This window comes from Gopherus evgoodei, chromosome 4 (genome assembly GCF_007399415.2).
Source record: "Gopherus evgoodei ecotype Sinaloan lineage chromosome 4, rGopEvg1_v1.p, whole genome shotgun sequence".
Taxonomy (NCBI): domain Eukaryota; kingdom Metazoa; phylum Chordata; order Testudines; family Testudinidae; genus Gopherus; species Gopherus evgoodei.
The window spans coordinates 31,356,465-31,374,633 of record NC_044325.1 but is presented as its reverse complement, the minus strand read 5'-3'; the positions used below and the strand labels follow the sequence as shown (position 1 = coordinate 31,374,633).

Genomic DNA, 18,169 nt, shown 5'->3' with positions numbered 1-18,169 from the left:
TCCTTTTGGAGTCTGTCAAAACCACTTATTGCCTTGTCTTCACGGCTCCTATGTACCAACCCCTGAAGCTGGCCAGCTGGAGTGAAGGTGTACACTGCAACCATGTGTGCTTCCCCTGCATACTGAGCAGCTACTTGGATGAGATTCATCCTGCAGGGTGCAGCTCCCCTTAAAGCCATGTGCATTTTACTATAGTTGGCCTTTTGTGAATAACGCTTATGTCCATTGTTGTTGTTTCTGCCCCGATGAGAGTTATTTGCAGTCAATGCTAGGTGACCTATTTGCAGAGAACAATTTAGTTGATGGCTGTAATAGTTTTGTCTGTTGGCAAATTTTCCACCAACAGATTGTGCCTTTTGCAGATTTGCATATTAACAACTGTTCGATGACTGTTTGAGTGAGCTCAGTTTTGTCTGGTTTATTCATGAAGAGGTCACTGTGAGAATTCCCTCTTGGTGATTTGCTGCATGTGATGGGTCCCTTGAGAAAAGGAAGAGCCTCTGGTCTGTTCACCAATATTTGAAATTGTTTGATGAATCTACTGAGGAATAATGAAAAGAGCTTTTCAGAATGGCCACAGGAATTATTCTGATTGGAGCCTTGGGGCACTACTGCAATACAAATAATAATTAGTACTAGTGGTATCACCTATTCATGCTAGAAGTTGTGTCATTTTTGCTTCACACAAACATCTCGTGAAAATACCTCACAGCGGAATGTTTGTGAGTATCAGCAAAGAGAGTTGTCAGGTTTCAGTTGCAAGCATATTGGAAAGTGCTCTTTGTTGTACTCGGACAGATTTGCTTGGTTCTGATTCAGCCAGGTACTTAGGCATGGGCCTGACTTTAAGCACAAATAGTCCCATTGACTTCAATCAAACTACTCACGTGGTTGAAGTTAGACACACGTTTATGGATCTGTTGAAATAGGGTCACGGTTAAAGTATTTATAAAGGTAGTTAGTATTTTTGGTCCGTGCTGAAAACTCATACTTTTTTATTTTTATCTTTCTTCAGGTGTTATCTGAGTTAGACATTGTGGTTCCTCTTCAGCTACTGATCAGTATGTTTTCCGATGGAGTTAATTCTGTCAAAGAGTTAGCAAATCAAAGAAAATCAAGAGTCAGTGAACTGGCAGGGAATCTTGGAGCTCGAAGGGTATTATCTTTCATCTTGTCTAGTTTTTTCTTTTTCTTCTTAAAATAGTTTCCCTTTTAATTTGCATATGAAGATTTTAAAAACTTGCTGCCAATTACTCTAACCCTTGATGGAAACAAAGTACAGATTTTGGGAGTGATAAAAATCAACACAGCTTGAGTTAATGCCAGCCTCCCATTCGATCAGTTTTAATTTATAAATTAATAATTTAGTAGATGTGTTGTAATTTGGCAGAGTGTAATTGTGAAATCTCTTTCTGAGTGAACTATTTCACTTGGTGTATGGCATCTATATAATAGCTAAGCATTAGTATTTATTTTGTGTTGTTAACTTTTCCAACAATTTTCATTCTCTGTATCTTCTGTCCACTACCATCAACCAGCAATTTTTGATGGACATCTGGTCATCTAGGGTGAGCTTTCATATTCGTGTTGCACATGTTTAGTAGGGTCTAGACACTTATTGGTAGTGATGACTGAGCAGAATTAGTTTCTTTGTCCCTCCATTTTTCCTTGTATTTTACCTAACCTGCCCCTACACTCTTCAATATTTACCTCTGATGGAAGAAGAAGGAAGCAGCTTTCTTGACTTATTGCGAAGAGCTAACGCTTTGTTCAATAGGCAAGCATGCTTAGAGACTTTTTGAGGGGGCCTTTTTGGTGGCAGATGCCTATTCGGTCATTGCAGTTAAATCCAATCCTGTCTCAATTTCTCTCCTCTAGTCATTAAAGTGTTATCTGCTGGTAATTTGTCAGCAGACAACATAGACTCTGAATCGCTAGGCTGTCTGCTGTACAAATCAAATGATTTGGCCAGTTTGCAGCAGCACAAACCCAAACTGGCCAATATTTAACTCATGCGACCAGCAGCAATAGATCAGACATTTGATTGAATGCTTCTCTAACAGCTCCTCCATTTGAAATGGATTCCTCTGTCTGGCTCTGGCTTCCAAAATGAATTCACTAGTCTTAAAAGAGAAAATGTGAAAAATGAAGCAAACATATTTATTGAAACCTGTGCATAAATTCTGAAAATCTGTTAGTACTTCATTTCTAAAACACTGTACTGTTTCCTGTGTAACAAAAACACAAGCAAGTGTCATTAATAATGATCAGTGGAAGCATGCCCTTTTGCTTTAATCAGCCTTATGAATTCTGCCCTTGTGACTCAAAACTATAGAGTTTATCCTCTGATGTTTCATCTTTTAACATCACTTCCTTATCTTTACTTTTTTGCTGCTATTCAGTTATTTTTAGTTGAGTTACAGAAAAACAATGGAAAATCCTGCAGTTACTGGGCATGCGATGTTTATGAAAGCAATGAATGTTTGTTTGCTGGTACTGCAGGTGAGGTGTGGATGTTTCTTTTACATTTTAGCACACCTATATTGGGCCAAATTCTGCAGTAGAGGTGCAGAAATAGATGTAAACTGAAGCCACTTGTTAAAATGTGTTCAGGCTTTAAAATTCCAAATTTGGATTCCGTGGAGCAAAAGAAGATAGGTTGGCGCCCAGAGGCATAGTGAATATTCAGAAGAGAACACGCTAGGAGCCTGACTCATAGAGGCAAACAGGAATACTGCTAAATGACACTACGCACACACAGCGCATGTGAGAGTCAGGCAGCTTAAACTGAGAAGGTCAGATCCCCAGCTCCACTAATGGTACAAAGGGGCTAAAAGCTGCCTATTTCAGACAATAGTTGGCCTAAAAGTAGATAAATGTGCGGTTTGACGCAGACTTCTCTGCACCAGTATGGGATTTTGTGTGTGTTACTGGGAGTGATGTGGGGTGCCTATCATGATGTGGGAGGAAGTTTCCTGTGTCTGTGTTGCTTTATTTTATGTTCTTTTGCTAGTTGCTTTTCAGCTATCTGACATATCTGCGGATCGCCTTACTTGACACTATTTTCTTAATACACCCTCTTTTTTTCATCAGCCACTACCCTGCTTTCAAAGCATTTGTGGGGTTCGATTCCTTTTGCCTACCATAGAATGTGAGATCAGTGTAACTTGGCTGCTTTATCACCTATATTCATTTTCTGGCCAGTTTACACTAGGAGGCCAAATTCCCTTTTGATGTAACTTTACTGAAATCGGTAGAGTTACACCAAGCATTAATTTGACCTCAACTGTCTTGCATACACCAACATGTACATCAGTGCAGAATTTGGCCCATTGTATTTATAATATATTTTAACTTTTAGTGACATTAAGAACCAGTTGAAAATGTACAAGAAACAGCCCTAACAGGGAACAGTAAAGCAGTTTCCCTCATTTCCTTTAGTATCATACTAGCCAATGCCCAAGTGTTTAAAGTTGACTTGTGCATATCCATTTTTTGTTTCTTCAGGTGAGTGTTGCCTCTGACCCTGGACGCAGGGTTCAGCACAATATGCTGAGTCCTTTCCCAAGTCCTTTCCAGAGCCCATTTCGCAGCCCCATGCGCAGTCCTTTCCGCAGCCCATTCAAGAACTTTGGACATCCTGGAGGGAGGACTATAGACTTTGACTGTGATGAAGATGAAATGAATCTGAATTGCTTCATACTGATGTTTGATCTCATCCTGAAGCAGGTGCCAGCAGATAAAGAATGTCTATGTTAAACTGATGCAGAAATATAGTTCTCAATACTACACAGTACTCAGGGGGAGGGATAGCTCAGGGTTTACTCATTGGCCTGCTAAACCAAGGTTGTGAGTTCAATCCGTAAGCGGGCCGTTTAGGGATCTGGGGCAAAAATCTGCCTGGGGATTGGTCCTGCTTTGAGCAGGGGGTTGGACTAGATGACATCCTGAGGTCTCTTCCAACCCTGATATTCTATGAAACCCACCTATGTTTTTTCTGAATGACCTGAAAGGAAATTAACTATTCCCATTTTTAGATGAACACAAAAGACATGAAAAGTATGTGGATCTAAACAGTGTAATCAGGCTGGTCACTTTATTGGGACTTCTTTGTAGAAATCAATTTACAGCTGTCAACCTGCAGAGTTTCATCAATTTAACTGAACGTGCGATTTTAAACTAATTTAGTTAAACTTGTACAAAAGGCACCATGGACACTTGTTTTAATTTAAACCAGATTTATTTTAGTTTGCTTTAAGTCAGTGTCAGCACTTTTCTGTACAAGAAAGTTGCACAGGTTTAATTTAAGGTATAATTTTAAATTGCTTTAGTTAACCTGATGGAAACTCCTTGTGGACAAGTTGTTGAATGGATTAGGCTGAATCAAAATAAGCCACACTTAAACCAGAATAAAAGTGTCCACATAGAGGTTTGTATTGATTTAATTAAGTCACTTTATAAACTGATTTAAGGCCAGATCTACACTAAAAAGTTAGATTGACCCAGCTAAGTTGCTCAGGGGTGTGAAAAAACCACATCCCTGAGTGACGTAGTTATGTTGACCTAACCCCCAGTGTAGGCAGCGCTAGGTTGATGGAAGAAATCTTACCTTGACCTAGCTTCTGCCTCTTGGAGAGGAGGACTGACTGTAGCAACAGGAGAACCCATCCCATTGCTGTAGTGAGTGTCTACACTGGAGTGCTGCAGCAGGGCATCTGCAGTGCTTTTAAGTGTAGACACTTCTGTAGGTAGACCGGTCCTTAAGAACAGAAATAAACAAAACCAAAATAAACCACTTTTCAATTAAAATAACTGTGTGGACACACAGATTTGCACTAGTTTAGTGAGTTATTTTTTATTTAAGCGGCTGCACTAATTGCAAATGTATATGTTAAAAACCCCATAAGGTATATCTTTACTAGAGCCATGTCTACACTACAGAGCTTACAGCAGCGCAACTGTACCAAGGCAGCTGCACTGCTGTAAGATTTCCCATGTAGCTGCTCTATGCCAACAGGAGAGATCTCTCCTGTTGACATAATTAAACCACACCAACGAGTGGCGGTGGCTAAGTCAGCAGGAGAGTGTCTCCTGCCAACATAGCACTGTCCACACCAGTGCTTCTGTCTGTGTAACTTGAGATGTTTTTTCATACCCCTGAGCAATGTAAGGGTACGTCTATACTACCTGCCTGATCGGCGGGTAGTGTTCAATTTATCGGGGATCAATTTATCGCATCTCGTCTGGACGCGATAAATAGATCCGCTAATCGACGCCCGCACTCCACCTCATCAGGAGGAGTAAGCGGCATTGATGGGGGAGCCGCACCAGTCGACTCGTCGCCGTGAGGACGGCCAGGTAAGTCGAACTAAGATACTTCGACTTCAGCTACACGAATAGCGTAGCTGAAGTTGCGTATCTTAGTTTGAACCCCCTCCCCCCCGCTATTGTAGCCCAGGCCTATGTTATACTGACAAAAGTGCTAGTGAAGACATAGCCTAGGAAAAAAGTGTGATTTTAATTTGGGTTATCTAACATGAGGTAAAATCCTAGTGACGGCAGTTTGTGGTTTTCACATGAGTTAGCAAGTCAAGTTAAAGACTGGGGGAGCCTCACTGCTAACTCATGTGAAAACTACAAACTACCTTGTTTTCAGCTAGGCTTTTACCCCATGTTGGTTAGGAATACATCTGTTTTCCTAGTGAAGACATCTCCTTAATGGGGGTACTTAACCAAGTGTTAAATTGGTGTGAAATTCTGAGCTCTGACCTTTGAATATAGAATTTACCAAATGAAGATTAGGAGCAGCAATAAAGATAAAATACAGTCAATGTCTTTCTCATTCTTGTCTTTTTTTATTCTTTGTTGTGTTTTATTTCATTTAAGTCTTTTCCAACTTCTTTTTTAAATGGCCTTTTTTTCAGCTTCAGAATAGCTACTTATTCAGGATGATTAGCTGAAAATGGCCTATCCCAGTGTAGTACTCTCTAGATATAGGTCCAAATATCCAGAAATGGCCTTTGATTTGCAGTGCCTCCATTTTTGGGTGCCACTCCATTAACAGCTGATTTGTAGGTGATCAGTAGCTCTAAAAATCAGGCTCAGATTTCAGATCCCAGCCTCTGCTGAAGTCCCTTTGTACTACTCTAGTGATTCAGAGAGGACATAAAGTTGCCTTGAGTGGACAGATTAGGATGCTCCTGGTTGGAGGAGTCTCAGGGTCACATAGAGTTGTCATAGGTAGCTCTACACAACTTGCTGTCACAACCACTTAGTTAGGTGGCATGGCAAGAGTGTAGGCAGGAAAGAGGATGTGGCCATAGCACTGCTGTGCTCTGATGATCCTCAGCTGGAGTAATGCCCCCTTGGGGCTTTTATCAATTGGGATAAATGAAAGGAGCCCAGATGGTTGGTCTAACTTGTGCTGAGAGCCAAACTGGACCTTACAGACAGGGATCGTGGAAAGCACAAAGTTAGTGTAAAGCCATCTTTGTCTCTCCCCGCAAGTCCTGCACCAAACACATCTCTCTGGACCCAAAGATGGCGCTAGGGCTGAGATTTACAAAGTGGTCTAAGTGATTTAGATACCTATCTTCTATTAAAGTTAATGGGAATTGGACATGCAAATCCCCTATGTGGCTATGAAAATCCCACCCTAGGTGTCTAAAGTTGGGCACCCAGTATCAGGGGCCACTTTTGAAACTGTGAGCCACAGTACATGTCATACTCTTCTCTGTCTAGTTAATTTTAATACTGGCAGTAATGTGAGACCAAGCAGAATAGGAAGAGCACTGATCATTAAATAGTTAATTCCTTACCATTCTATCACTGACTTTCAGATGGAACTCCAAGATGATGGCATCACCTTGGGTTTGGAGAACAGTCTCTCGAAGGACATAATTTCCATCATAAACAATGTGTTTCAGGCCCCTTGGGGTGGCTCTCACACCTGTCAGAAAGATGAAAAAGTAGTAGAATGTAACCTGTGCCAGTCTAGCATTCTCTGTTACCAGCTGGCTTGTGAGCTGCTGGAGCGACTAGCTCCAAAAGAAGAAATCAGGCTGGTGGTAAGTAGTGAAACAAATAGCTTATGTAATTAAATGACAAATTATGAGAGTTCCCCAAAACTCCTGTTTTAATTAGCCTGACATAAGGAAGTGAACTGCATTGATCTTGTGCATAGAGGAATTCTAGAGCAAAATTCCCATTGATTTGTCAGATCTGATAAGCTTGGATGGGAAACCTTCAAAACACACTCGCTGACAATGATATTGATACAGTAGGTGGCACTCTTCCTTCTATATCAACTTTGAACCAGTGATGGCAGGGCTCTGTTGTTGGAGGTCATGTCTTTCAGATTAACAAATATGCTTCTTAGTGCTTTTCATCTTCAGAGTTGTTTATATAACTAGTTAAAACCAAAGGCCAAGATTTTCAAGTGACTAGTGATTTTGGGCGATTCAGTTTTCAAGTGTCCCACTTGGGGTCCCTTAAAGGGGCCTGATTTTTAGAAAGTTAGGTCCCTCGAAGCTGTTTCAGGTTGGGCACCTCACATCACTAGTCATTTTTGAATATCTTAACCAAAATTCCTGGCCACTTGTGATCATTAAAGATCCTTTGTTACTTTTTATGAGACTCACTTAAATGTCCAAGTTTGAGAATGCTGACATTATCACACCCAAATGTACGTGTGTACAGTCCATTCATGCTCAGTTTGGGCCCCATTTATGCATGCAGGGTTTAATTTAAAGATTAGGATTTGGCCTAGTGTACTGAAGGCTGTACATCAAGAAATGAATTGAATTCCTCCGTTTCCCCATCTGTAAAATGAGGATGATGATAAACTGTTTTTGAGGTCTACTGATGAGAAGTGCTTAATAAGAGCTAGGTATAATCATTATTGTGTTCTTATAGGAGCCCACAGACAACCTTGAGGATAGTCTTCTGTATACTAGACCCGAGTTTATTATAGGAACTGAAGGGGAAGAGGAAAATAAATCTGCAACAAAACATGGAGAAAACCCAGGAAATCATAGAGAGACAACAGAAAATGCTGGTAAGATATTTGAACTAGGTTTTAAATGAAGCATTGGTTTGGCTTTATTCCTTAAAAAAATACAAAGATTTAAACTAGTCTTGCAAGTCCAACAGCACGGAATTGGTAGTTTTTCATGCATTTTATACTTTTAAAATGTGTTCATTCTATGGGAAAGTTGCTATCCATTTATACACTTATATAGCAAAATTGTTGGACCAAGAAAAAAAATCATTAAAAACCCCATTCCTTTGATCACACAGAAAAATGTTATGGGTCAAATTAATTCCTAATATAATTCTACTGACTGCAGTAGAGATATAGCTGGCATGCATTTGCCCTTTGCAGCAATTCCACCTTCCCTTGGTTTATTTTCTAGTTTCATTCCCAACCAGCAAAAGAGATGATATATTAATGACTCTAATGTAACTTGATTTTAGCATCAATAAAAAATGACACTGAAAGAAAATTCTGTTACCAGCAACTACCAGTAACCTTGAAGCTCATATACACTATCTTGCAGGTACAGCTGATTACTTTTTAAATATATATATTTGATTTAATGACATCCCTGCTTTGAGAGTAGCATTAATTACATGAATTGCTTGCACAGGAAATGGCTAGATTTGAAGAGCCAGACATTCTTTTTAACATGCTGAACTGTTTGAAGATTCTCTGTCTTCATGGGGAATGTTTGTACATTGCAAGAAAGGACCATCCACAATTCTTGGCTTACATTCAAGATCAGATGCTGATTGCAAGGTATGTTTTTAACCCAGGAATTGTCATTTTTATTTATATTACAGTTAGTGCTTCTAAATTCCAACCAGGATCAGAGGTCCATTGTGCTAGGCATTGTACAAACACACAGTGAGAAGCAGTTGCTACTTCAAAGCTCTTACAGTTTATATAGACAAGATAGACAAAGGATGGGAAGGGAAACAGGGGCACCGAAAAGTGAAGTAACTTGTCCAAGGTCACACAGCAGGTCAGTCCCAGAGCTGAGAACAGAACCCAGGTCTGCTAACTCCCAGTCCAGTGCTCCCTTTGCTAGACCACTAGCCTCCCTGATTGCAGTGCAAATTTGCAATAATGGTTCCAGGAATGCTCATATATTGTCAATGAAACTGATTTCTGGACAATAAAAAACCGTTCAAGGAAAAGCAGATCAGAACTATGTACAGCATGTGAATTGTATTTTTAAATCTTAAGTTTTGTTTTGAGTGCTAAGGGCTTTGCTTGTAGTAGTTTATTTGCAAGGAGTTTGGCCATGTGAACAACAGACTTGTCATATCATCATTTACTAAGAAACTGACATTGTGTAAATCTCATTCCTTTCTTTCCTCCCTTCCCTTTTGTCCATTATTATCTTTCCTTATGTCAAGTCTTATTGCTCTGGGGCCCAATCTGTACCTCTTATTAGCATAAGCAATTCAATCAGCTTTGGAGGGACAACTCATGTGAGTAAGGACTTGCAGGATTCATCTTAGACTGTTAAATCTTCAGAGCTTTCCTGGATTTTTTATTTGTCTGTAAGGCACCACATGCGCTTGTGGTGCAGTATAAATAATGATAATAGTACAAAGGGTTACACAACATCTCTGTTCAGAAAAGTGCATATAGCAATGTTTGTATTTAAACCTTAACTAAAGCTGATAGAAAAACAGGAAATTCTGATATTTTAACATTTTGTTTTTATCTGTACATGCAAAGCGATGCAGTCTAATTTAGTTGTAACCACTCAAGAAAGAGATCTTGGAGTCATCATGGATAGTTCTCTGGAAACATCTGCTGAGTGTGCAGTTGCAGTCAATAAAGCTAATAGAATGTTAGGAACCATTGGAAAAGGGATTGATAATAAGAGAAAATATCATAATGTCATGCCATAAATCCATGGTACGCTCACTCCTTGAATACTGCTTGCAATTCTGGTTACCCCATCTCAAAAAAGATATCTTAGAAATGGAAAAGGAACAGAGAAGGGCAGCAAAAATGATTAAGGGTATGGAACGGATTCCACATTAGGAGAGATTAAAAAGACTCGAACTGTTCAGCTTAGAAAAAATAGATGACTAAGAGGAAACATGATAGACGTCTATAAAATCATAAATGGTATGGAGAAAATGAATAAGGAAGTATTATTTACCCCTAACACACGTAACACAGGAACCAGGCCCATAGGGGAAAAAGGGGGCATGAAGCACTTGAACTACAGCTTCCGTGAGGCACTGCAACTGCCCTGGTGAATGCAGATTAATATTGAACTGACCTGAAACAAAATGTTTAATTCAGTTCAAAAAACCGAAAAGTTTTTTGATTCAGGAACACCCAGTCAGAAATGAAATATTTCATTTAGATTTTCCCAATAAGAAATCAAAAACATTTTGGTAAAATTTAAAATTTTACCAAAGACAACTTAGATTTTCCAGGAACAACATTTTCTATCAGAAAAAAAATTGTTGGAAAATTCCCTGCCACCTCTTAATATTAGCTGAGAAATATGTTGTTTGGCGAGTGTAAAACCAAAGGGGAGTAACCAGCTGTAAGGAGGTGCAAAGCATCACTGTTGGAGAGAGGACATCAGATGAGATCTTCTTTGATCTGATCAGGCCTACCAGTTGCTACATTCCACACACCAATTGTTTTACAATGAGTCAGATGTATGTTTTTCATGTGGAGTAATACATTTCTGTTTCAGTTATGCTGGTGAATGTCTCTGACAGACCGTTTCCAAAAACTGCTAGAACTTATCCCAACAAAATTCATTTAAAATGAATATAAATGCAGGAGTATATGGGACTTCCACATATGTTAACAATTCAATGTTTCTGTGAGTGCTGGATGTAACTCACAAATATACCCCTTTTCTTATGAAGTAAATTCCCCACAGTCCCATAATGTAGACATTTAGTATGAAGGACGTTCTATGAGTAAAAGACAATTTCTGTGATCAGATTTGCTTTTGTTGGTCCTTCTAGTTTATGGAGAGTAGTGAAGTCTGATTTCTCTCAGCTTTCTTCATTGGCTGTTCCACTCCTTCTACATGCTCTGTCGCTTCCTCATGGAGCTGATATTTTCTGGACAATCATAAACAGCAATTTTAACAGCAAAGATTGGAAGATGAGGTTTGAAGCAGGTAGGTCTGAAAAGTGTGTGATATTTGAATGTGGGTTGCTATGGCAGTGAGGAAGGGGTTTTATCACTTGTAGATATTGTAGTTTACATTGGCTGTTTAAAGTAGAGAGGCTATTTTTCTACAGTTTCTTTCCATCTGCTACCCATAAGTGTTTTTTGTTTGTTTCTTTTTAAATTCATTGTGTTCATTGCATGTTCTGGTGGTTGGTTTAATAAAATCAAATATCACATAGATAGAAAAGACCCATTAGATCCTCCACACATAGTCCTTCTACCTCTCACTAATGCAGGATTGTTCCTTATAGTTCCTTGTACTCTGGCTAGCCTAGTTTAAATATCTCCAGTAATGGAGCATTACTTACTGTGTACCCCCTTGTAGTGCTCTTTAAAGACTATTTAACATAGCTCTCCAGTATTGGTGTATATTTGTAACATGATAAAATTCTCTAGTAATCTCCATGCATAGTGTTACCTTTCTGTTATCATTAAAAACAGATCTGTATTACTGCCCATTGGATTGATCTTCTCTGGGCTTGTCAATCAAGGCCCCTGATGCTAGTTCAGGTTTAATGCCAAGAATCAGTGGCTGTTCCCATCTGCTCCTTAAAAGAGGAATTCCTTCAAATCAAAGTGATCCTGATGTTTGAAATAGGGGAATGAAAAGAAAGAAGCAGCTATTACAATCAATGAGCTTTATTTTCCTTTCTTATGCTGGTGTTACACTGGTGTCAATCTGTTGACTTTAGTGGGGTTACTTTTAATTTACACTAGTGTAAGGGAGAGGAGACTCAAGCCCGCTGGATTTTGTTTTGGAATTATTGGCCCACATCCTTGGCTGCAGACAAGTAGTGCACAGTACAGCTTGGGAAAAGGTGTGGGGTATAAAGAGGTCTTTGGCCAGCGGTGCACCAGGACAGTCAATCTAAAAGCTGCTCTAAAGTTCTGCTGTCTGCCTGTGCCCCCGAAGTGCCATTATAGCTGCAATTGCCAGGATGCAGAGAACAGGGTGAAATTTTTTGGCCTGTATTATACGGAAAGTCAGGTTAGATGATCGTAATAGTCCCTTGTGACCTTAAAATCTATGAATCTATGAATTTAGAAGATCCTTCCTATAGCCCTGCCAGATGTAGGCAGATTGGGTGGTGCAGAAGCAGCTGTGCTGGCTCTGTGCCTCCAAAAGATCCTCCTGCACTGGAATGATCCTCCTGTGGCTGGTTGTGCTGGCATTGGAGCTACTTTGCACCAAGGGAATGACACAAAGTACCTGTAGTATAGGGGAGAATCTGGGAAACCTGTAAGTAATTGGGGTAATGAGAAAAATGTGCACTTGTCTCGCAAAGCTGAAAGTGGAAACAAGTTTATGTTTTGATTATTCTTTCTTGTTTTCTATGAGATACAGGCCTGTGTATATTGTTCAAAACATAGGGGAAAAGGTCACTGCTTGAATTAATGTGAATATTTTCTTTGTTTGGGGACTTGTCTGCTGCAGTAGAGAAAGTGGCTGTTTTGTGCAGGTTTCTGGACATTCACTCAGTGACAAAAAATCACCTGCTGAAGTATTCTTTGGCTCATGCATTCTGCTGTTTTTTGACTGCCGTGGAGGATGTCAACCCAGCAGTGGCAACAAGAGCTGGGCTATTACTTGACACCATAAAGAGGCCAGCTTTGCAGGTAGGTTCACCATATGGAACAAAAAATGCACCAAAGCTAGAAAGTGACAAAGACAGGATCTTGACCCATTTTTTTCCCCCAAAGTTCAAAGGTGTTCAGATCCATAGTTTGGAGTTTGGCCCATCACTATAACTTCAGAAAACGCAGCATCTTAAGGTTCTCAGTAGCTAACTCGCACAGAGGCAGCATGCCCTTTACAGATTGTAGAGATGCCAGTCTTCTGGTCCAAAACGCTAGCATCTGATAGGGCCGCCCGGGGGGGGCAAGAGGGGCAATTTGCCCCAGGCTCCGCAGGGGCCCCCACGAGAGTTTTTTGGGGCCCCTGGAGTGGGGTCCTTCACTTGCTCCAGGGGGCCCGGAAAACTCTTGTGGGGCCGGGCCCCAGAGCTTCTTCCGCTCCCGGTCTTTGCTGGCAGGGGGGTCCTTCTGCTCGGGGGGAAGGACCCCCCTGCCAGCGAATTACCGCCAAAGCGGGACCTGCCGCTGAAGTGCAACCCAGTCTTCGGCAGTAATTCAGCGGTGGGGGGCCCTTCCGTTCCGGGACCTGCCGCCGAAGTGCCCCGAAGACCCACGGCAGGGGTGCCCCGCCACCGAATTACCGCCGAAGAGCGGGCTGCACTTCGGCGGCGGGTCCCACTTCGGCGGTAATTCGCCAGCGGAGGGCCCCCGCCACGGGTCTTCGGGGCACTTTGGCTGCAGGTCCTGGAACGGAAGGGCCCCCCACCGCCGAACAGGGCTGGCTCTAGAATTTCGCCGCATGGGGGGCGCCCTGCCACTTGCTGGTCCCGTGGCTCCGGTGGACCTCCCGCAGGCATGCCTGCGGATGCTCCACTGGAGCCGCGGGACCAGTGGACCCTCCGCAGGCACGCCTGCAGGAGGTCCACCGGAGCCGCCTGCCGCCGATGGCCCCAGGCCCCCGGAATCCTCTGGGCGGCCCTAGCATCTGAGCTATTACTTGAAAAAATATAATTATTTTTATAATGGTAAAACAAATTGAGGTGATTTTCTTTTTAATGCTGGAAAAAAATATAGTTCAAAAATCTACTGACTCACAAGTAAGACCCTCTGTTTTCAGTTTTTACTGATTTTTTTTTTAACTGATAAATTCCCAGGTTTTACAAAAGCTATTATTCAGTTTTAATTGATCCAAACTTAGGGTAAAAACCAATCACGTACAGGAAAATACTGATTATATTAAGAAAATCTAATATATTATATGAGGTAAATGTGTTTATGTTAATAATAAATTAGTCTAAGTGCAATTGCTAGGTTGTCTGTTAAAGTAAGGCAAAGTAGTGGAAGATACATGTGCACATGTGCAAATATGTACGAACTGTTAGTGTACATTTTATGAAATAAACCACAGCATTAAACTCCTTTTACTTTCAGTATTTTTACTTTTCTCTATATATTGTTTTTTCTGTTCTCCTATCCCCCAATATTTACCAGAAAATGGTGAAGTTAATTTTTTGCACTGATTTTCACCCATTTTTTATCTTTGTAGTAAACACTGATAAAGTCCTAGGAATTTTTAAACCAAAAAAACCTGTATATGAAGGGCCTTACTCATAGGAAAACAGATAGCAGAAAATTTATGAAAACAAAGCTACCTATTGCCTTGATCTTTGAAAGATTTATACACATGTTTACCTTTAAGCATGTGAGAAGACCCCTGATTGGACTACTCATGTGCTTAAAATTAAGCACATATATAAATCTTAGCAGGATCACGACCTACATTTATAAGCAAGATGAAAACATCTCATTATAAAGTTTAGTGCAATATCTGGTATAAATTATTTCTGGTAGGTAGAACAAAAATGGTATTTAAGTAATAATTCCAGTACAGTTGCCCATAAAATGCAGTTAATAGGTTTGCTATTTTATACGCTATATGAGGCAGATTTTCAAAGCACAGCTCAGGGAATGTGGATTCTGCTGAAGATAGTGGGAGTTGCACAGCTCCAGTCCTGTCTAAATCTTTTCAAATGTGTCCCTAGTGCTTTGACAAATTGATTGCGTATGCCAAAGGCTACAAATAACTGCCTAAGCCAGATTTTTCTTTGTGGTTTGGCCAAAGGTTCTTCTTGTTGAGGAAGACAGACTTCTCCCACGTATGCTGCGCTTGTTAAATATTTAATTCATGTTGTCTTTTTCAAACATGAATGTTGACACCAAGCTCAAAATTCTTGTGCTAATAAAACACAGCAGCATTTGTGTGCCTTTGATACTTTTAACCAGGTAATATATCTTTCTCATTTGGGGCCTGAGCCTGCCTACCTAAAATGCCTACTGAAATCAATGGGAATTTTGGGTACACTGGAAGGTCAGGATCAGACCTATACTTTTTTGATCTACATACAGCTCCACCCCGATATAACGCAACCCAATATAACACGAATTCGGATATAACGTGATAAAGCAGTGCTCTGGGGGTGCGGGGCTGCACACTCAGGTGGATCAAAGCAAGTTTGATGTAACGAAGTTTCAGCTATAACGGTAAGATTTTTGGCTCCCAAGGACAGTGTTATATCGAGGTAGAGGTGTAGTTATTAAAACATTTAAAATAACATTTTTGATTACTTAAAACAGTTGAATCAGTGGAACTGCTGCTAAATTCCCATCCTATTTCATTGATTGAATTAATGGGAGGTAACATACGTTTCTAGTGGTACATGCTTCAATAATCTCCACTCTCCATGAACTGTATTGAACTCCTTGGATTCCTGTTAGCAAGCGAAGTCCTTTGCATTAGCTTTCATTCATTTTATTTTATCAGAATATGGTACATGCTTTCTACTTAAGTGCTCTACCCCAGCGCTACTTTTATGGCTCTGCTGGAAATAAATGGCCAAATTCCCTGAATCCTCCTTGGTTTTGAAGACTCCTTGAAAGCAATGGGTTTACGTGAATGAAAATGAAGGCAGAATTTGGCCCAAGAATTCAGAGGCAAAGGGTTTTGCACGGTATTCACATCTGCATTGCTAATACCTACAGTGTCCTTCTGCCTGATAGGTATGTCATAGCAACAGCGGGGTTTGCATTTGAATCTGTTTCTAGATGCACTGCATTGGTTCCTGTATTCTTTGCTTGTCAGAACTCTGGATTGCTTCCTCCACTTTAAAATGACTTGGGGCCAATACACTGGTATAACTTCACTGAAACCAACAGAGCATCAGGGTATGATCAGGGAGAATTTTGTGTTGCATGTAATAGGGTAAAATTTTGCCCTATACTTACATATTTTTTAAAATTAAAATGAAAAATCCCCCATTCAAAATGACGAGGGCCTAATTCTTCCCTCACTTACATTGGTTTTCCATCAGTTTTAGTAGAGTTATTCCCAACTGACATGTGTGAGAGACCAGAAACAGGCCCTTCTTCTTTACCAGCTGATTAGAGAAGTTGAGAGGTTTGCCTCTCCATTTTAAAGAACACTTGTTATACTCTTTCCATCTGAGTTCTGTTCTTTTTTTCCTCCACAGGGTCTGTGCCTCTGCCTTGATTTCCAGTTTGATACAGTTGTCAAAGACAGACCCACAATTCTCAGCAAGCTTTTGCTCCTTCATTTTCTAAAGCAGGACATTCCGGCTTTGAGCTGGGAGTTCTTTGTGAATCGCTTTGAGACACTCTCTTTGGAAGCACAGCTTCATCTGGACTGCAACAAAGAATTCCCTTTTCCAACAAGTAAGCAGACTCAGAAACACATTACCTTTCACCATTGCTGGAATTCAGCTCCCTGAACTAGGGGAGGAGAGAAGTGAAGGCCCCATCTGCAGTGGGGCTTTAACCAGGTTTACTGAACTGATGTAGTCATTTTAAACTAGAAGTGGATAACCCAGTGTAAACATGCCTAGACCAGATTAGGATACACTACCTTTAAAGGTTTTTGAACACTGTGTTCTGCTTTAGTTAAAACATGGGTCTCAGGCTTTATTGAAACATTATTTGGTTCTGTGAATAGTCAAGGTCAAACTGAGTTAGCCTGAATGTTCTTTAGAACCGGTTCCCCCAAACATTGTTCTTAACCCCAGTGTAGACGGTTTTATAGTTTGCCCTCTTAATAATAATTAATAATTTATTTATTTATTATTATTTATTTATTTTATTTATTATTATTACCAAAGGCCCCAGTCATGTTTAGGCCTCATTCTGCTGGGGGCTGTGTAAAGATAGGTAAAGAGATAATCTCTGGCCCAGAAGCCATACAGTCCAAAAGATACAAATGGATGAATGGGAATGGTGATATTACATGACAGGTATTTGGAGCTCATACAACAGTTAATAACAGTTAATAATTCCCACAGTATCTGTAACAGACTTTTTGTTAACAGAGGTGCTGACGTACCTGGCTTCCTGTTAAGATACCCATTGAGATCCTGTCTTTTTCCATCCTCCAATGGGCTAAGACAAAATAATAATTTCAGTTGTCTTTGTAGGATTATTTTTACATGATTTTATTGTAAAAATTACAAATCAATCAGTAACTTAAAGTGAAAAATATTTAGGAGCATTTAATATGTAACTATGCTGCAGATGTCCACCTTTTGCCTCTTTGCTTCTTGGCTTTCCAAACGTAACCATAAGGTGTTTAGGGAATTTGATTACCTGCTCTTGGATCTCTAATTACTGTAAAAATCCAAGGTCTTCAATGTCTCATGTGCCCAGATCATCAATGACTCCATTAAAGCTAATTGAAGTGTACTGGAAGGGCTGAAAGTAACTTAAGGGACTTATCAGTATGCAGGGCTGGGGTCCTGAGCGTGGGGGAGGGCTCAGGCGGAAGGGGTTAGGCCTTTAAATCCTTGGGCCCTTTAAATTGCTGCCGCTACTCTGGGGCTCTGGTGGCGATTTAAAGGCAGTGGTGGCAGTATTGGGAAAGTGGTGGCAGCTGGGAACCCTGAGCCTTTTAAATCACTGCCGGAGCCCCATGGTAGCTGTAGCTGCGGCGGCGGTGGCCCTGGCACCCAGGGCCGGCTTTATGATCTGTGGGGCCCAACTGGAATGCTTGGCGGTGGTCCGGGGGCTTTGGTGGCACTTCGGCAGCAGGGGGTCTGCTCCGGGTCTTCTGCTGTACTGAAGGACTCCCTGCTGCCGAAATACCGCAGAAGACTGTCGGAGCGGACCCCCCCCCCACCGAAATGCCTCCGAAGACTGTTGGAGCGTACCCTCCACCGCTGAAATGGTGCCGAAGACCCGTGGAGTGGGGTCCCCTTAGGCGCAGGGCCCTCTTCAGCGCGGGACCCGATTCCAGGGAATCGGGGGAATTGGCTTAAAGCCAGCCCTGCATATAAAGACTTGTTGACTTCAGTGGGACTCGGGGTCTGC

General features: G+C 41.0%; 1 protein-coding gene across 1 annotated transcript in view; it reads left to right on the top strand.

The window, feature by feature from the left end:
- Positions 1–18,169, top strand: part of UNC79 (unc-79 homolog, NALCN channel complex subunit) — a 151,830-nt gene that overhangs the window by 46,133 nt on the left and 87,528 nt on the right. Inside the window, 9 exon segments of the mRNA XM_030558858.1 lie at positions 1,016–1,156; positions 3,508–3,729; positions 6,840–7,067; positions 7,915–8,056; positions 8,476–8,558; positions 8,649–8,797; positions 11,014–11,171; positions 12,660–12,841; positions 16,327–16,528. Coding sequence (XP_030414718.1) covers positions 1,016–1,156; positions 3,508–3,729; positions 6,840–7,067; positions 7,915–8,056; positions 8,476–8,558; positions 8,649–8,797; positions 11,014–11,171; positions 12,660–12,841; positions 16,327–16,528 — 1,507 coding nt within the window.